Source organism: Triturus cristatus, chromosome 7, assembly GCF_964204655.1.
Source record: "Triturus cristatus chromosome 7, aTriCri1.1, whole genome shotgun sequence".
Lineage (NCBI taxonomy): Eukaryota > Metazoa > Chordata > Amphibia > Caudata > Salamandridae > Triturus > Triturus cristatus.
Genome location: NC_140590.1, coordinates 1,072,451,322 through 1,072,472,188, shown reverse-complemented (window position 1 = coordinate 1,072,472,188; position 20,867 = coordinate 1,072,451,322). Strand labels below are relative to the sequence as shown.

The 20,867-nt window shown below is 48.0% G+C and overlaps 1 protein-coding gene across 5 annotated transcripts in view; it reads left to right on the top strand.

The window, feature by feature from the left end:
- Positions 1-20,867, top strand: part of SH3TC2 (SH3 domain and tetratricopeptide repeats 2) — a 257,065-nt gene that overhangs the window by 127,437 nt on the left and 108,761 nt on the right. For all 5 annotated transcript variants that reach the window (XM_085618160.1, XM_085618159.1, XM_085618157.1 and 2 more), the window contains exons 3-4: positions 3,819-3,914; positions 15,444-15,571. In XM_085618160.1, the coding sequence (XP_085474286.1) occupies positions 3,819-3,914; positions 15,444-15,571 (224 nt within the window). The remainder of the gene's footprint in view (positions 1-3,818; positions 3,915-15,443; positions 15,572-20,867) is intronic.

The window sequence follows — 20,867 nt, the reverse complement described above, 5'->3', positions numbered from 1 at the left end:
AAATAAGCAAAAAGGTAAAAAGGCTAGCTGTCATATCCTTGACTAACCAAACCTACCTTGTGAATTATCTGCCCTGTCTCTGATCGCTTAATCCAAAACATACTGTTTTATTCACCGGCCAAAAGGCACCTGATTTCCTACTCCTTGTCTCCCTTACACTCATTCAGAACATACCTGTTTTTAATACCTCCCTCCAAAATATTAATGGTGTCCCAACCTACGTGCGCACCCCATCTCACCAAAACATTGCATTATGCCCTACTCTTCCTCCACATCCCCTTAGAGATATAATGTGTCCTACTTCATGTCCCCTGTTACTTTCAACAAAGTAAACCTGGTGCACCCCATCCCATTACCAAAAATATACCTGGGACCCTACTATGTATGGGGCGCACTTTCCCTGTTTGTGCCCTGGCACACCTTAAAACAGGTGTGTCGGGCACAAACAGAGAAGGTGTGCCCTATCCCATAGAATGCACTGCCCCTCGGGCAGCCGCGGACTTGTGCTGCCCTGGGGGCAGCGCATTCAAGTGAAATACGGAGTGGCTTTGAAGCAGCCGCTCCGTGTTTCACTGTGCAGGCGACAACCCGCCTGCACTTTTAAAGGGGATTTAAAGATCCCCTTGCAGGCGGGTGCAGTGAGTGACTGCACCCACCTGCAAGGTGATGTCTTGGGTGTCCATAGGACCCCATTTTCCCCCTCCAGAGGGCTGCTATCAGGGGAAGCACTGACAGTGCGCCTCCTTAGAGCTTTTTTGCCTCTGCGTCCAATGTGTGTATAAGGTGCGGGTGCAGAGGCAAAAGGATTCCCTCATTTGCATGGGGCACACACACATGCAAATGAGGGAACGCCTTCTTGAGAAAGCGCTGTCTGTGCGCCAGCGCTTTCAGTATTACAGAAGGGGCCGCACAAGTGTCTGGCGCCCCTTCTGTGATACCAAAGTGTAATACGGCCCCTGGTGTCCCACCACACCTCCTCCTCCCCACTATCAAAAACATAGCTGCGCCCATATTACAGAACTGTTCTTGGGGAACAATGGGCGTTTGTGCCTGATTGGTGTGCCCCGTGGCACTTTGGTATTTCAGAAGGGGCCACAGACGCTTGTGCAGCCCATTCTGTAATCCAGGTAGCTCTGGCGCAGAGTGCTAGCGCTCTCTCGAGTGCATTCCCTCATTTGCACAGGGGCATGGCCTCATGCAAATGAGGAGATCTCTTTACCTCTGCACCCGTGATTAAATATGGACTCTGGTGCAGAAGCTTTCGAGAGGCGCACTGACAGTGCACCACATTTTTGCGTCTCACTGAGCCTGATGGCAGCCCTATGGAGATGATGAACAGGGTTCTATAGACCCCCAGGCAATTTTGTGCTGGAGGGTGCACTCACTGCACCTGCAGGCAAGTGGATCACTCACCCCTCTTTAAAGTGCAGGCAGGTGCCACCTGCGCAGTGAAACACAGAGAGGCTTTGAACCAGTCGCTCCATATTTCACATGGTTTTGCTGCCCCAGGGCAGCACTAGTTCTTGGCGCATTCAACTTAATAAGGTGCACTTTTCCTGTTTGTGCACGGCGCACCTGTTTGAAGGTGTGCCGTGCCGCACACAAGGAAAGTGCAGTCTATACCTAGAAGGGCCCCTGCTGACCTACCGCACCTCACTTTGCCATGGTCAAAACATATTTGAGTCCAACCTCATAACTGCTTCATCTACAGCCAAAGGAAACACTGAGTCCTGTGACATCCCAGCACTCTTATCCAAAATACTCCTGGTGTCACCCCTGCTGCATCCACCCTCATCCAAATCATATGAGGTCTTCTGCCCCATATTTGCTTCCCCCAAACCCAAAAGCTGGTGTCCAGACCTGTGTCCCCATTTCCATCATCCAAAACATAAGGTTTCTGCCCTGTCTTCCAGCTAAAACCTACTGGGTACCCTACTCCATGCCCCTCCTCGCTCTTGTCCATAACATCCCTAGTGCCCTACCACATACGGTCACTTCCCACCACCAGAAACAAATGTGGTGTCCTAGCACCCTTCACATTCCTCAACATCCAAACCTATTTATATTTCACTGCCATCATCTAGAACATACCTATTGTTCTCCCCAATAACAAACCCGGTGTCTTATCCGCCTGTCATAGCATCAACATACATGGCGCCCTAGGCCTCACTCCACAGCATACCTTGTGCCAAGCCTCACTATTTCAATTTCAGACACACCCACCCACTGTTCTGCCTGCTTCCTCAGTCCCAATTTAACAGTACCCCCTGCCATGCATTATAAGGATGTTGCAAGTGCAAGTCACCGAGGAGTTTCTGTGACCAAATAGAAGAGAAAGACCAGAGGCTGTGCTCTTTTATGAATGAAAGAATGAATGAATTATGGGATTTCTAAAGCGCACGGCTACTCTGTGGAGTGACCCGGCTCTGCAAGGAAAATAAGAGTCAGAAAAATTAGGAAAGAACTAGAACCTTTACAAGGTTATAGAACTCCAAGATGAAGTGCAATATCCTTTTAACATACGGCAGGGGGTATTTTATTCCTTATGATGCATGGTGACACCATCGCCTTTCCCACCAACTGCTTACGTCTTTTGTGTCTTCCTCTTACATATGAAATAGATAGAATAGTTACAGACATGAAGAATAAAAGAGTCTAAAGTGGGAAATTAGGCACCAAAATGCAGTTACTTATTTGTTCAAAAAAGCGATTAGAATCAGTTTATCAAAAATCGTATTTAGAAAACTGCATACCAGAATGTGTACAACTTTAAACGTTACTTTAAATGTCTCCTTTCCGGCTGATCACTGTTCATTTTTAGAAAAGCAGATCAAAAGAATGAAAAGCTAGTTCTCCTTTCCATTAGTTACACTGCACCTGTAAATGTGCTCTTTGACCTGCCTTTCACCCTGGCTCCTCGCTCTGGCCACAGTTATTATCTAGTCACAACTCAAATGTAATGGGTTATTACAGTTGAGCAGCTCCTTCTTTTCGTTATTGAAGGGGACTACAGATGTCACAACTTGACTGTAATAAGAAAATTAAAGAGACTTTTACACAGGGATTACAGGCTCCCATGCAATATAACCTAATGTCCATCCCATAATAAAAATATAAATTTTATCCCATATCACCCCTGCATTGGAAGTATGCCGAGTGTGTCAATAGCGGTTGCTGGCCGAACATCATGCATGTTTTGGGTAAGGCTTTGGACACCAAGAATGTCCTGAATACAGTGAAGGTGATCGATAAAACGCCAGATATATTTTCATAGGGTACCCGAGCTGGTCATTAAGCCAGATATGGCTTCAAAGGAGGATAGTATGCTGATGTGATTGGTATTTTTTTTTAAATAGTTTGGATATATTTTTTTTTATATAGCACAAACTCGACCCGAAGGTATCAGAGCGCTTTACATGAGCACCAGTTGTGTTACAGATGAACACATTCATTTTGTTAGACACAGGGAGATTAAGTGAGCATCCCTGCCGAGACTCGAAATCGGTTCCCAGCTTCGAAGTCGACCGCTCTAGATGCTCTAGCCGTTAGCCCATAGAAGAGGCTTGTGTCTATGCAAGCAAAACACTGAAAAAAGACATGGCCTAATGGTACTTACAGTCTCTTTGTTTATCAGCCCATAACTATACAGCATTGCTTAAGTTTTTTTAAACTAATTTCTTTTTTATCTTTTACAAATTGGAGGCGTTTATGCATTAATGTGCAAACATTTTAGTAGGGCATGTAACACTGATGAAGTCTGTTTTCTAAATTGCCTCTTGGAGCAGATGTTCTTGAGATGTCCCTTTGTGTCTCCATAGGTCATCCCGAGCCCATGGGCCCAGAATCTTCTTCAGTGGAAAGCCCTGTTAGCACAGACTCTGTCTCATTGGCTGTAGGAGAGGGATTTCCAACAGGTGAGTTACCATTGATATTCCAAATATCCTAATTATAACCCTACCTGCACCTTGGTCGGACATATTCCTCTTATTTATGTTGAATATTTATTCAGGTACCGGTAAATTTCCTTTGTAAGTCCCGCCTTTTAGTGCATAAGAAGAGGTGATGCTTTGAACACTCCCATTGCCTGCATGCATCAAGTACTTCAGCTTTGCAGATATATTGTAATTCAGAATTTCCAGACCCTTGATCCTGCCACTTTTGGGAACAGGGAAATATTTGTGGGTCAGTGACACCAGTTGGTCACACCATTGTGAAATAATAGCCCAGTGCAAAAATTAATTTTTGTCTTTGTTAGAAAAACACACTCCCACACCGGAAGGGTGGTGGTGTTCTCCCAGACACACTGTGGTAGCTTGGCTCGAGCGGTAAGGAAGGCACAGTGTTAAGCATACGACACACCCTCACAATAACCATGCGTTCATCCGTTCCAAAAACGACACTACACCTTAAAAATTATACTGAAAATATATCTCTTTATCTTCTTTTCTCTTAGTTGCTGATTAAATAAATAATAATACAATCACAGTACACAAGGCTTTTCCTGTGGAAGGGTACGTCAAATAAATACTTCCTTAACGATTCAATAAATAAGGTAGATCATAAATAATCAAGGCATAAATATAAGTGCATTACATAACAGGCAGTTAAATATTATGAGGCAATAAATACTGCGAGGCAATAAATACTGTGCGACAATAAATACTGTGAAACAATAAATACTGTGAGGCAATAAATAGGATGAATACCATAAATACAGTGCTCTCAACAAATAATAAAAGCCAACAGTGACACTTGAAAATCAGTTCACATTCCTGAGGTACTATGGGATGATTTGACCCAATCCCAGCTTGTAGAGATTTGGATGGCCTAAGGGGTATACTCCCTGTCTTGGACAAGGCTGAGGCCTAACTGAGGTAGATCAAGGGGGAATCTAGGGATCTGGCTCTCCCACACTTCACAACCCCTCTGTTTTAGTCTCAGCTCACCCCTGGCACAATCAAGCTGGTTCCAGCACCTCTCCAGCCCCTAGGATGGTCTCTTAGGGCTCCACAGGGCCTTAGGCGCCCTCTATTCCACTTACTGCCCTTCTTATGAAGTTCCGACACCGCTGGAGTCGTGTCGACGCCGCGAGGCGGCTCCGGTTCGATGTCGGCGGCCTCGGCGCAATGTCAGTTCTTGACGACGTCGGTAGGCGGTTCCGATTCGACGTCGGCGGCCTCGGCTCGATGTCGACCTCCGGTTCAATGACGTCGGGCAGTCTTGGCTCGATGTCGACTTCGGGCAGCTCCGGTTCGATGACGTCGGGCGGCCTCGGCTCGATGTCGACTTCCGGCGGCTCCGGAGTGCGATCTCCACTCCCGACCTCCGATGCTCCTTTCCTCAGGTTCCGGCGACTCCGGAGTGCGATCTCCACTCCCGACCTCCGGCACGCTTCACCTCGGTCTCCGGCGACTCCGGGGGGCGGACTTCACTCCCCCGTCGACGCTGCACACTCGACCTCAGGTGTCTTCCTCCACGACCTCTGGTACTCTCCACGACCTCCGTCGGCGCCCTCTCTCGACCTCTGGCGGCTCCGGGTACGACGTCTGCTTTCCAGTCAGCGCCGCTTCTTCACCTCCGGCCCCAGGTCTCTAGGCTTCTCAACGTTGGACTTCAGGAAGTTACCAATAACCAGGTCAGGAACTTGCTGTTCTTTACTTTTAAGGCCTGTTCCTGCTGTCCAGGTCCTTAAGATGGTTTTTCTTGCTTTCTCCCACACAGGGCTCCAGGCTGGGCTCAGTCAGTAGGGACTAGTATCATGGGTGGGTTTATGGACCCCACTCCAGGCACAAGTTTCCACCCCTGCTGCCTCACTCCTTCCTCCTTCAGGTTTCTGCTCCTCTCTCTTCACCAGTCAGGTGCCAACTGCCCACTCCAACTGTCAACTCTGACTTTAGCTTCCCAACATTCTAAACCGCCTCCAACTGTCACAGGGTTCCAGAATGTTGCAGAAGGTTCTAGTAGGTTCCAGTGGGTTCTGATGATGTCACAGGTGGCCTCCATTTTGTGCTCCAGGCCCTCAGACAGAAGTTCCAGGGGTAGATAAAATGGCTCCCTGAATCTGCATCAATACTAAAAAGTCTGGTGGTTCCCAAAAAGGAAAAATACTAACAGGGTTTGAGGCAAAAGTGGGACAAAATTAATAATGATGAGGAGGGACCACCCAAAGGGCTGACAGGTCTAACACGCGTCCCCCCCAGCTGAAAGTGGGGAGAGCTACCCAACTCCTTGGGAGTTCTCATCACTAAGGCGGAAATACCTTGAGAGACCGTCTGCATTGGCGTGGTCCACTCCAGGCCGATGTTCCACCTGAAAGTCCATTCCCTGTAGGGAAATAGACCACCTCAACAACTTGGGATTCTCCCCCTTCATCTGCATCAGCCAACGAAGGGGTCTGTGGTCGGTCTGAACCAGGAAGTGCGAGCCAAACAGGTATGGCCGCAACTTCTTCAGAGCCCATACCACTGCAAAGGCTTCACGCTCTATTGCACTCCACTTTTGTTCCCTGGGAAGTAGTCTCCGGGATAGGAAGACCACGGGTTGATCCAGACCCTCTTCATTGAGTTGCGATAATACTGCCCCAATGCCATGTTCCGATGCATCTGTCTGGACAATGAACTCCTTGGAAAAGTCTGGGGCCCTTAAGACCGGGGCCTCGCACATGGCTTGCTTCAGCTTCACAAAGGCCTGCTGACAAGCCTCCGTCCAGACTACCCGTCGAGGTTGTTTCTTGGACGTGAGCTCCGTGAGGGGGGCTACAATGGTACCGTACCCCTTCACGAAGCGGCGGTAGTATCCGGTGAGGCCCAAAAATGCTCGGACCTCAGTCTGAGTCTTGGGGGGTTCCCAGGCCATGATGGCCTCGATCTTCGCCTGGAGGGGTTGCACCGCTCCCCTACCCACCAAGTGTCCAAGGTACACTACCGACCCCTGCCCGATCTGGCACTTGCTGGCCTTGATCGTCAATCCAGCTTGTCTAAGGGCCTGGAGAACAGCTTGCAGGTGACGCAAGTGATCCTCCCAGCTGTTACTGAAGACGGCTATGTCATCCAGATAAGCAGCAGAGAAACTCTCCATTCCGTTGAGGATCTGGTTTACCAGGCGCTGAAACGTGGCAGGTGCGTTCTTGAGCCCAAAGGGCATCACACAGAACTGGTAGTGGCCATTGGGCGTGGAGAAGGCTGACCTTTCCCTTGCTCCATCAGTCAAAGAGATCTGCCAGTACCCAGAAGTAAGGTCAAAGGTACTTAGATATTGGGCAGCTCCCAGCCGGTCAATCAATTCATCCGCCCTGGGGATCGGATGAGCATCAGTTCTGGTTACTGAATTCAGTCCCCGGTAGTCCACACAGAACCTCAGTTCCGGTTGGGCACCCGGTGGTGCAGCTTTTGGTACTAGTACCACCGGACTGGACCAGGGGCTGCTAGAAGGTTCGATCACTCCTAGCTCCAGCATCTTAGTGACTTCACCGTGAATGCTGGCCTTCACCTTGTCTGACATCCGGTAGATCTTGGACTTCACAGGTGGGCTGTCTCCTGTGTCCACATCACGGACGCACAGGTGAGTCCTACCCGGAACAAGGGAGAACAACGAAGAGTACTGTCCCAGGACCTGGCGGCAGTCCTCCTGCTGTTCAGGAGTTAGAGATGGGGAGAGAATCACTCCCTCCACCGACCCATCCTTCTCTTGAGACGCAAACAAATCGGGGAGAGGCTCGCTTTCCACGTCCTCTCCTCCGTCAGTCACCATCATCAAGATGACTTCGGGCCTCTCGTGGTGGGGTTTGAGGCGGTTGGCGTGCAGCACCCGTAGGGGCTGACGAGGGGTTTTAAGGTCCACCAAATAGGTAGCCTTACCCTTCTTCTCCAATACCTCAAAGGGTCCTGACCAGCGATCCTGGAGGGCGCTAAGCTCTCCTGGTTCGATCACCCACACCTTCTGGCCAGGCTCCAACTCCACCGGGTGAGCATTGTGGTCATACCACGCCTTCATCACTGCTTGGCTGGCCTCCAAGTTGTCAGAAGCTTGCTTCCACAACTTAGCCATTTGGCTCCGGAAGGCCAGCATGTAGTTCACCACGTCCTGGGGAAGCTTTCTGGGAGTTCTTTCCCATCCGTCTCTCACCAGGCTGAGAGGTCCACGCACAGGGTGCCCATACAAAAGCTCGAAGGGGCTGAAGCCCACTCCCTTCTGTGGCACTTCCCTGTAGGAAAAGAGTAGACAGGGTAGGAGGACGTCCCATTTCCTCCGCAGGCTTTCAGGCAGACTTCTGATCATGCCTTTCAAGGTTTTGTTAAACCTCTCCACCAGACCATTGGTCTGGGGGTGGTAAGGAGTTGTGAACCGGTAGGTCACTCCACACTCCTTCCACATTGCCCGCATGTACGCTGACATGAAGTTGGTCCCCCTGTCGGACACAACTTCCTTGGGAAAACCCACTCGGGTAAAGATTCCCATCAGGGCCCTAGCCACAACAGGTGCTGTTATGGTCCTCAGAGGTATTGCCTCTGGGTACCGTGTGGCATGATCCACCAGAACCAGGATAAACCTGTGGCCAGCTGTAGTAGGTGGATCTAACGGACCCACAATGTCGATGCCCACCCTTTCAAAGGGGGTGCTAACGACAGGAAGTGGTTCCAGGGGAGCTTTCAGCTTCACCCCTGTTTTCCCACTGGCTTGGCAAGACACACATGTCCGGCAGTAGGTATCGTACGACACTTTCATTTGAGGCCAATAAAAGTGTGGGACAAGACGGGCGAAGGTCTTGTCTTGCCCCAGGTGTCCTGCCAATGGGATCTCGTGAGCCAACTCCAGTAGGAAGGCTCGATACCGTTGAGGGACTACCAAGGCTCGTGACGATCCATGTAGGGGTGCCTTGGGTTCACTGTAGAGGAGGCTATCCTCCCAGTAAACACTGTAGTTCCCTTCAACGTTCCCTGCTGCCTGGGCTTCGGCCTGTCGCCTCAGTCCCTCAAGGGTAGGGCACTCCCTCTGGCCCTGGCAGAATTCCTCCCTGGACGGGCCTCCCTCCACGTGCCACTCGGCCGGGATGGGTAGGTCCTCCAGTTTGGTAACATCCCCCACCACGGACTCCTGGTCCACCACCTCCGGTGGCCTATCCGTCCTACGAGGGGCGGACGCCGAGGCAGGCTCCTCCTGTCCTCGGTTCTTCCCTTGACTGGCAGCTGGCTGGGCCTTTGTTCCAGGCTCCAGCCGAAACGAACTCCCTCTCCGGGCAGTCGCGGACCTTGTGCTAACACAGGCCCAGTCAGGTGTACCCAGCATCTCGGCATGAGTCCGGTATTCCACCTCCTTCCAAGCGTTGTGCTCCATGTCATTCCCCAGTAGACAATCGACTGGCACGGCACGGCAGGGCTTACGGCAACTCGAAGTGAACCTGGAACCCCCTCCCATTCAAAGGGAACCTCGGCCACCGGATAGTGGCCTGTTCTGCCGTCAGCCATCGCGGCTGGGTGGAGTACATCGGGAATTACCTGCTCTGGAGACACCAGTTGGCTACGTACCATAGTCATACTGGCTCCTGTGTCTCTCAGAGCCTCCCCTCTTTGGCCGTTGATGGTGACCCACTGCCCATACTTTACGGTATTTGCGGGCACCTGGATCTTAGGAACCATCTCCCGTTCTCCCAGGGACACTAAAGTGACACCCGCCCACTCCCTTCCCTTAGTTAAGGGCATCTCCTCCCCGAGCACTGCACTAGCTACTCCGGGGGCCTTTCCTCCAATGGGAGGGGGTGGTCTTTTCGGGCACTTCGCATCTCCCTTATAGTGTCCGACGCCACCGCACTCGAAGCAATGGACAACCCTTGGCTGCTGACTCTGGCCAGGATTAGGGTTTCTGGGTGGGTTAGCCATAGGGGTGAATCCTGTTCCCTTTCCTTGGAAATTATTTTGGGGGCCTTTGGAGAACTCCTTTTTCTTTTCCCCTCCCTCTTTCTTCTGGGGGGCGCCCTGTCCGGCCTTTTGAGTATCCCCTCCAGTCCCCCTTGTGGACACCCGGGTACTAGCCCAAATGTCCGCCTCCTCAGCAAGCTTCCGGGGATTGGTCAGCTTGCTATCCACCAGGTGTTGACGCAGTTCAGGGAAACATTTTTCGAGCAGGTGTTCCTTCAGTACTAAATCAAACAACCCCTCGTAGTTCCTCACTTCACTGCCCTGTATCCAACCCTCTAGTGCCTTCTTTGCATAGTCCAGGAAGTCCACCCAATTCTGTGTGCCCAGTTTGTGACTACCCCGGAACTTCTGTCTGTACTTTTCGGGTGTTAGTCCAAACTTTCTTATGAGCGCCACTTTCATGGTGGGGTAGTGGGTCTGCTCATCCTGCTCTAGGGCCAATAATGCATCCCTACCAGCTGGAGGCATGTACTTGTACAATCCCCCTCCCCAGTACCTCTCTGGAACCCCATGGGCCCTTAACGAGACCTCATAGGCCGCTAGCCACTTGGCGATATCGTCACCCGCCCCATAGCTAGCTACTATGTCCTTTGGCAAGTAGGGTTTGGGTTCCCTGGTGAACTCTCTTTCTTCGCTGCCACCATTAGGAACAGGGTGTGCCCTAACTCTTAGGATCTGAAGATCTATCTCTTTCAGCCTTAACTCGTGAGCCATCCTCTGTTCCTCCTTCTCTTTCTCCAGCCTTGCTAAGTCCCATGTGAGCTGTCTTTTCTCTCTCCGGTCCGTTAACTCCACTTCAGACAAGCCACCGCTAGAGGCACTGCTGCCCTTCCTGGAAAGTGTCCTGGGCCCCTCTGGCAGGTTCCCCACCTCAGGTTGGTACAAACCAGCTCCCTCACTGTCGGGCTCTCTATCCCTGTCCTCCTCCTCAGCCTTGCTTTCCCGTCGTGCCTCCCCCCAAGCCCTCAAGCTGGTTTGGAGTGCACCCTTCTTTGCTCCTGGGGGACAATACACCCCCTCCCGCTGACAAAACTCCCTGAGTTGGGCCACGGTGTACATCTCTAAATTCTCCAATACAAACTCCATTTTGCCCACTCAGGTCAGAGGACAGGTTTTTACAGAAGCTATGCAGGGGGGTACCTTTGATAATACCTCCTCCCACCACCAGAGTAAATTTGGAAAAACAAAAACTCACAATTAGGAAGGCCGCTTTGAGAAAACTCCCGGTGTAGGCCTATGGACTACCCACAGTTATTGTCGAGTGTACGTAGGCACAGCTCAATCCCACCACTGAACACCAATCATGTTAGAAAAACACACTCCCACACCGGAAGGGTGGTGGTGTTCTCCCAGACACACTGTGGTAGCTTGGCTCGAGCGGTAAGGAAGGCACCGTGTTAAGCATACGACACACCCTCACAATAACCATGCGTTCATCCGTTCCAAAAACGACACTACACCTTAAAAATTATACTGAAAATATATCTCTTTATCTTCTTTTCTCTTAGTTGCTGATTAAATAAATAATGATACAATCACAGTACACAAGGCTTTTCCTGTGGAAGGGTACGTCAAATAAATACTTCCTTAACGATTCAATAAATAAGGTAGATCATAAATAATCAAGGCATAAATATAAGTGCATTACATAACAGGCAGTTAAATATTACGAGGCAATAAATACTGCGAGGCAATAAATACTGTGCGACAATAAATACTGTGAAACAATAAATACTGTGAGGCAATAAATAGGATGAATATCATAAATACAGTGCTCTCAACAAATAATAAAAACCAACAGTGACACTTGAAAATCAGTTCACATTCCTGAGGTACTATGGGATGATTTGACCCAATCCCAGCTTGTAGAGATTTGGATGGCCTAAGGGGTATACTCCCTGTCTTGGACAAGGCTGAGGCCTAACTGAGGTAGATCAAGGGGGAATCTAGGGATCCGGCTCTCCCACACTTCACAACCCCTCTGTTTTAGTCTCAGCTCACCCCTGGCACAATCAAGCTGGTTCCAGCACCTCTCCAGCCCCTAGGATGGTCTCTTAGGGCTCCACAGGGCCTTAGGCGCCCTCTATTCCACTTACTGCCCTTCTTATGAAGTTCCGACGCCGCTGGAGTCGTGTCGACGCCGTGAGGCGGCTCCGGTTCGATGTCGGCGGCCTCGGCGCAATGTCAGTTCTTGACGACGTCGGTAGGCGGTTCCGATTCGACGTCGGCGGCCTCGGCTCGATGTCGACCTCCGGTTCAATGACGTCGGGCAGTCTCGGCTCGATGTCGACTTCCGGCGGCTCCGGAGTGCGATCTCCACTCCCGACCTCCGATGCTCCTTTCCTCAGGTTCCGGCGACTCCGGAGTGTGACCTCCACTCCCGACCTCCGGCACGATTCTCCTCAGGTTCCGGCGACTCCGGAGTGCGATCTCCACTCCCGACCTCCGGCACGCTTCACCTCCGTCTCCGGCGACTCCGGGGGGCGGACTTCACTCCCCCGTCGACGCCGCACACTCGACCTCAGGTGTCTTCCTCCACGACCTCTGGTACTCTCCACGACCTCCGTCGGCGCCCTCTCTCGACCTCTGGCGGCTCCGGGTACGACGTCTGCTTTCCAGTCAGCGCCGCTTCTTCACCTCCGGCCCCAGGTCTCTAGGCTTCTCAACGTTGGACTTCAGGAAGTTACCAATAACCAGGTCAGGAACTTGCTGTTCTTTACTTTTAAGGCCTGTTCCTGCTGTCCAGGTCCTTAAGATGGTTTTTCTTGCTTTCTCCCACACAGGGCTCCAGGCTGGGCTCAGTCAGTAGGGACTAGTATCAAGGGTGGGTTTATGGACCCCACTCCAGGCACAAGTTTCCACCCCTGCTGCCTCACTCCTTCCTCCTTCAGGTTTCTGCTCCTCTCTCTTCACCAGTCAGGTGCCAACTGCCCACTCCAACTGTCAACTCTGACTTTAGCTTCCCAACATTCTAAACCGCCTCCAACTGTCACAGGGTTCCAGAATGTTGCAGAAGGTTCTAGTAGGTTCCAGTGGGTTCTGATGATGTCACAGGTGGCCTCCATTTTGTGCTCCAGGCCCTCAGACAGAAGTTCCAGGGGTAGATAAAATGGCTCCCTGAATCTGCATCAATACTAAAAAGTCTGGTGGTTCCCAAAAAGGAAAAATACTAACAGGGTTTGAGGCAAAAGTGGGACAAAATAAATAATGATGAGGAGGGACCACCCAAAGGGTTGACAGGTCTAACAGTCTTCATCCTAATTATGCCATCCAGCATCATGTCTTAGGAGGATACTTGACCACGGGATCTATGTTGTATTAGAACACTGGAATGTTGTGCACTCCGTTGTCTACAATGGAGTGCTCCGGGCTTCTACTGGCCAGTAGAATCCCGGAGAGCTACATTCCAATGTTGTTTTCATTTCACAGCTGTTGCTGTGAACAAAGGTTGCTCGGACCCTGAGGGGATTTAAACCCCTTCGGGCCTGAGAGGCCTTTGTTTTTACAAATTAGAACATTCTGCCCTTTAGCCTCCAGCTCGGGCCTTCTACCCTGGAGCAAGCCTTTAATGGCCGGTAGATCCCGCTACATCGGGCACTAAGGCTATAGTGGAATGATGTCTGAAGGGATGTCACGGTACGGTAATGTACTCGCCTCATCTCACACTGAAAGAAACATAGGATTCTATTACCAAAGCATTACATTGACCAATCAAATAAGCTGATTCATATATGATATCAATCTGCTGGCTTGGTGAAGTGGGAAGAATGAAATGAACCAATTGTGTTACTTGACTAAGACAATAAACAAGCATTGATCCAAACATTATGGAATCCACTTATGCAACGTGGTATCAGTCAATCCGCATATTTTTATGTTTTTTTCTGTGCAGATGCACTCTGAGTGCTACCTGGTTACAAAGATAGAATAGAGCCATAATGTTTCTAAGAGCTTTTTTAAATAAGATTCTTACATTTGCGCACTTCACTTTAAGACATTGGACATCAGTTCCTGTAGAAAGCACAGGGGAAAATGAATGACTTTGAGAATGTGCCCTATGTTTATGCATACTATTTCTACTTTGTATTTCGCCCATTATTTTAGAATCTATAATTGTTAAATGATTGTAAACTCAAATGTTATACGTTTGCAAGAAGGATTTTACTACCAAGAGTAGCTGCATTATAAATTGTACGATGACCAGGTGTGGGAGTTTGGCATTTGTTATCAGAAGTTGTAGAACACCCATTTGTACCACTTACTATGGTTTGGGAAGGACTGCTAGAACATTATGGTGCCCATCTCACTTGCTCATTGGGGATGGAGCATGGCATGGACGTTGAGTCTCCCTAATGCCAGGAGTATGAGTACCCATGAAACACACCATTATCTCCCCCACTCTGTGAGTTGATAGGTTTCACTCCCTTTCCCCATTTGCACTTCAGCTGCCTCCTGTTTTCTTTCTGCCTCTGGCTTCCTGTCCTGACCACTGAGACCACATTTAGCAATAGCAATACCTGGGGGACTAAGAAGTTGTGGCTTCTACTTACTACTAATTGACGTCCTTTGGGCAAAGTCACGCTCCCACCTCCCTATTCTTGATGGCTTATCAGTCAAATCTGCCTTATTCCTATCCAGAGCATTTGTTTGTCACTGTGTGTAGAGGAAGGGGGTAGAGTAGTATTTACACAGAGTTGGGATGCAGCAGGGTGAGTAGTGATGCCACACGGCTTCCTCCAGACTGATGGAGGGAGGTCCGCTATCTCCCACCACCAGTAGGTTTGGGCGGCAATCCGCAGAAGGTGTCCTATGGCTGGCAACATGCATCTTGATTTCAGCATTTTCTATTGACAACATTGTTTGAAATCGCATTTTACGTCTCAAAGTTTTCATTGATTACTGTAGATTCATAAATCTAGAACCATGAGCTGGATTATAAAGAGTAGAGTTAGGACCTTGATTTTCGTGGTCACTAGTTGTAGATTACAAACGTCAAGATTGTAAATTGTAGAATAATGAGTTTTAGGAGCGTGGGCTTCAGGACAAAGAAGTACAGCATGACCAGGTGAGAGGATTATAATGAGATGAATTTTTAATAAAATAATAAAAAGAAGTGAGTAAATCATGTTCAAGATTAAGAACCATACCCAACTGTAAGCCTGTGCACAGTTGTCATTATGCTCACATAATTCTCAGAATTTTCCACAGTTTTGTTCTGCTGGAGAGTGGTTCCAGCAGAACATGTCCTGCAGGAGCAGATATTGTCTTGCAGGAGACATTTTCTCCTTAAACCAATCCTATATCCTGGTATTGTTTTTTTAAATACAAATTATGCACGTCTGTTGTACTTTCATGCAAGATACTGCAAATGTTTTCTTATCTGTGCAATTTTCGTAGAATTACACAAAATTCAATTTTCCAATTTCACACAGGCCTAATAAAAAGATTAACAGCATGTTACAACCCAGCTCTAAATCAGGACTTCATACATTGTGTCCATATCACTCACTGTTACTTTTGTTCATGCAGAAATATCGTTGTCTTTTTGCGTTCTGAGACGGTCCTCTCAGTGTCCCAATGGGCAGCTCCAGGAAAAAGCTCGGAGGAAACTTTGGTCCATGGAAAGTGACAACAAGGAAGTGCTAGCATTGTTCAAGGTAAGGAAAAAGCACCCCCCTGAATGAGGTTGGCAGGTGGGATAGGAGACCTGGCCAGGTGGGCCACACATTTGATTTGTAAAACAATCTCAACATGTCCATTACCGTGGAGGAGGAGAGTCAAGAACAAGACACATTCCATTCCGTACAGTGTTCATCAATGATCCGGCTACACAGTGCAGATCATCCAATCACTGGCAAGCGGGCTAGCAACGAGTACAGCTTAAGGCGTATTTTTTCTTAGTACTTGGTTCGGTTCGAAATTACGAAATACCAGTGGCGGCTGGCATCAACGGGGAGGAGGAGGCAGGCACGCTCACGTGTGTAAAATAATATTTTTTTTAAAAATAAAAAACCTACCAAATTCACATGACGTGCACGCTCCGGACCTCTTCTTTCGCCGACACAGGAACCGGTTACTGGTACCCCCTTGGTCAATCCTGGCGGTGCCCTGCCCATCATAAGAACAGCACTAGGATTGGTGGGAGCGGCCTCACTCAGTGCTCCACAGCGCTCAGGATGCTTTGTTTTGCTCTAACCTAGCTGTCTTAGGACAGCTGGGTTAGAGATGTTCAAAGTGCATGTGTGGCTGGCCGTTGCAAGATGGCTGGACAAAAAGACATGCACACTTTAAACAGTGCAATGCCAGCCCACCCTTCTCCCTGCTGCTGTCACTTAGCTGTGGCCCGCCTCCGGCCTGACGCGCAGCTGCGTCAGGGCCAGGGGATGAGAATTAAAATGGTAATTCATTACTGTTTTATTTTTCATCTTTGAGGCTTTGGGGGGGGGGGGGGATTTGGGGGCATTTTTAAGTGGGGCGACCCTCCTCAGCTCAAACGGAGGAGACACCCCTGTGAAAAACTAACCAAAAGACTTTCAACTGCGCACATTGCTCCTGACCAAGGCTTCTCAAGAATGTTGGCAGTCTTGGTGAAGAAGACACACTCTTCTTATGTTTGCAGAGTGAGAATCTCACCTCCACATTTGTAGGCGCGACGCCTTTGAATACGAAGGCAGCTTTCTGGTACTGGACTTTGCTCATGGTGGATCCCACCAATTATTACTGACACCCAGTGGTTGAAGTGGGCGGGATCGGCAGTGCACGGCGTGCCCCTACTTCTTTAATTCTATACATTCTCTTCCCCTACTTTTTTATTTTGAACATGCGTCCCTGGACCTCAGAAATATCCAAGGCCTGCAGAGAGGGCTCGGCATTAGTGGCTGTTCGGGGACGGGCAGGGAGCAGAGAAGGAAAAGGTCTCCGTCTCTTGCTTCCTGCCCAGACAAGACAATGAATGTGTCCACTTCTGCTCTGATGCTAACAGCTCCCCTCTCCCTTCCCCACTCTCTTTCTTACTCTTATTCCCTCTCTTTCTGTCTAGCCCCTCCTCACTTACCGAATCCGTGACTCAAGGAATGGTTCTCACCCTTTCTTCCTGTCGTTCATTTGTTCCCCTGTGAAATAGATGCAAAAAAAAAAAAAAACACTTTCCTGGAAATGCCGTGTTTGACATTTTTCTATTCCAACGTGCAGCCTCGGAAATAAACGGTTCAAAATATAAAAATAAATAACTAAAAGCAAAACCGAGTGTTTTTAAAGTAGCCAGATTGGTTTTATTCACACCCAAACCCATTAGCGTCACTTTACAGAGTTTGCCAGTGAAGCGCTACTTTTGTTTTCTTGTCTTTCTTTTAACAGCATTGTTTTCCCCGGGTGGGGAAGTGCACCAGTCCTGGAGGTACTGCTACCTCGTTGATGGGAGGATTGGAAAACAAAATGTGTAGTGCGGCTTTGTGTTCACTAATTTGGTCTTTTTAAACCATACTGCTAACCTTTTGTAAGCATATGAGCAGTGGACATTGAAATGGGTCCTTTCTGGGCCCTGTAGATATGTCCTTAACTTTTCAGGCAAAAATACTCGTTGATTTCGGAATAATGAGTGTAAAAGCGTTAAGTTCACCATGATGTTCCTGCTTACATTTCACATGCTCTATTTAATCTTTCATACCCTATGGGTTTTTGCTTTTTCCAGGATGTTGTTACTTTTTCTTTTAGGCAGCATATTGCTCTTGCCTAGTGGGTAATTTGAATTGAGTTGCATCCAGTTGTTTATAGCAGGTCAAATTGGATTGTAGTTGAAGGCAGTGTGATTTTCTCTCAGTGGGGCAGTATGGTGTTCAGCGAGGGAGCGGATGTAGCACTGTGGTCAGAGCTGCCGAATTTAGAACTGGGGGAACCAGGTTCAGCCTTTATGACCAGTCCCCCAGACCATTCTCCTGAGGGAGCACATTCCCATGCTAGACCATAGAAGGCCTCGCAAGACTTTAGATGCCCAGGTGTCTTAGTACCAGCAGCTTGACCCTAGTGGTGGCAAGTGTGGGTTAACCTTGAAGGCCTGTCCACCACAATCCATACTGAAGCTCACCTCCAGTCTTGCAGACAGGCCTAGAAAGCAGCAGTGACTCTGTCACTGAGGTCACAGGACCTTTGAGCAGGGCGGCTCTAGGGCAGTGCAATCGCACTGGGCGCTGACTTTGGGTGGGGCCATCATGTTTGCAAGTATATTATGGTTTTAAATGTACTTGCTGCCTCCTTCCTGGCCTCCAGAAATTTTCGGCAATAATAAAAATGTCATGATAACTCCGGTGAATAAACTTCTTCCTAGAGCGAGATCGGAGTTTTGTCTAGTGGAAGATTTGACTCATGGAAAGGTAGTGCAGAGGGTTAATGTGCCTGCTGCAAAAAAAAGTACCATGCCCATCACAAAGTGCACCTAATGTGAATAGGTCAGTGGGTTACTGCTTTTGTCAGTGAGATGCTTTTGTTACTTGCAGTTTAGAAGTTAAAATCCTAACAAAGAACAGTGAGCTATTAACTTTCATCTAAGAGCTGCATACAAACTGCGAGGTATAAACTAGAGAGTTATGGTTTTTTCCCTAAGCCTTTGATTATCCTAATGTTGCAAAAAGTGTTCATTTGGATAGAAATCGATTATGATTATTAAAGAGAACCCCAATCATGGTATTAAGTTTTAAATTCTGAGTTTGTGTTTCTCCAGATCAATGACTATTAAACTATACTGTCTACTAGTATGGTTGTCATGTGACTCCTACACCTTGTAGTCCTTGGTCTTATGTAACATTTCCTATACAGTGATTTACACACGTAAAATTGATTGTCTCTGTGTATATTGCTGACGACAGAAACTCCATGGCTCGGAAACAAATGGCTTGTGCTTCCACTTTTAAGCATATTGGGGACATTCTGTATTTAGAAACATATCCCACTTTGTGAATTTATTTTAATGTCAATAACTCATATCAATCGTTAAATAATCAGGTGTATCCATTGGTTGAATTAAATAACATAAGCTGTAACTGGTCAGTGAACTGCCAAACAAATACTAAAGATTGGGATGTGTTGCGCATCCTGGCCACACCTCTAACTCCGCCCCCTGATCCAATCTTCAAGTTATTCCCGCCCTCTGATTCTCTGCCCACAGTTCCCCTACTTTTTTTCCCCACTTCGACCACTGCTGACACCCCATGGCCTCAGGTACAACTGTGCAGCAATTGTTTGAAAACTGACTAGATGAAGAATCAAGCCTTACTCCTGGAGGCAGTAGTAAGTTTCAAAAAGTCAGAAACAACATGACAAAGTTATTGAGTAAAATAAAGTACTTGCGTATGGGTAGTATTGGGGAGTGAAAATGTAGAATGCAGAACACAATAGAATAGGACACCCTAGTACATTCTAAGAGCCTAGACACAACACCAAAGAATGTTATAGTGCTTAAACAAAAACATCAGTCTAGTAGAAATTAATTTCGACCCTCAGCAATCTCTGGTGAAATCCAGGGCCCTTTTCTCTGCTGTTATTTATTAATGGCTGGAGGTGTAAAAGAAATTGTATGAATATATTATAGTTGTTATGATGTTTCCTGCCCTAATGTGCAAGATGTAGGCTCCTTGGATAGATCAGTGGGTGTAGGCCCAAATAATGAAACGTATGCAAAGAATCCCAAAAACAACAAAAATTAAAAGTGATCTGGTTTCTCAAACCCCAATAATGGTTGTTTTAGCTTTTTGTGTTCTGCTTAATTTTAATCACCCTAAACTGCTTCCTATCCTTGCCAGTAATTACTCTAATTGGATGTGAAGCATATTGAGCTTCCTTTGAAGTGTACAGTGGTGGTAATTTAATTATGCAGTTCCATGGCAAGAGTACCCGAGGCAGTGGGATGGTACACATCTTGGCTGTTGCCAAGTAATAGTCGAGGTCCTCAGTCAGTGTACGGATCATCTTGTTCATATTCCCTCTTCTGAAACATTCGGAAACGTGTCTCAATCGGGCGGTGTGCTCGACCCTCAAGGACTTTGCCATTCCTGTCCACAATTTTATTTGTGGGTCCCAAGGTGGGGAACTGAATTAAGAAGTAGGTAAATCCTAAAGTGCAAAGATGGTAGCTGAAGTGAGTCAACTTCGGGCTAGATATTTATTTAAGAGTTATTTGGTTTTATATACCATAAGCAATGCAATTCCAGGTGTCACAACACTTTGCATAGTTTACCAAACATATTTTTCAAGGAAAATATTGGGAGGCAAGATATTGGAACATTGTTAAAAATGATTCTGCATATAAAATGCATATTCTGTGTAGGAGAATGGTTTATTACATCTTTACATAGTCAACATAGGGCGCGATTCACAGTTAGGTGGACAGGGTACCTTGCTGCAAATGTGACGGAGTTCCCTGCCGCCCAAACCCCAACGCCCACACTTGTTTAAAAGTTGAAAGAGTTTTCTTAGTAGGGCTTTTATCATCCTCTTTTTAAAGAGTTGGTAACCAGGGCTTTTGTGAGCAGTGGAGGGATATCACTACAGATTTTTCATTCTTCGTCTGAAAAGTACTGACTAAGGGCTTCATTTAAAGTGCGGCGGTGATGAGGAATCTCGTAATAATCGGTATATTCGCTCCGCACCGGTAGACTCTCCACCTGTGGACTCACCACCTCATTTGGAATTGTAGAAACTGCTGAGTTTGTTTGTGAAGCCTCAGCTGGTTCTGCAGTTGGAAAATCCTTGCCACCAGTCCACCTGACACGGGACGGCTAACAGCATCGGCCCACCTCCTGAGGATGGGCCTTTGATAGAAAACTGAACTTGCAATACATTCAGTATGTAAGAGCTGGTGTCTGTAAGTAAGTGTATAACAAACTCTGGCAAAACCATTCATTTTGATAGTGGAAAGGTCTTCTCAAGCTCAACATGCACAGAAAACAGGCAAGCTGCAGC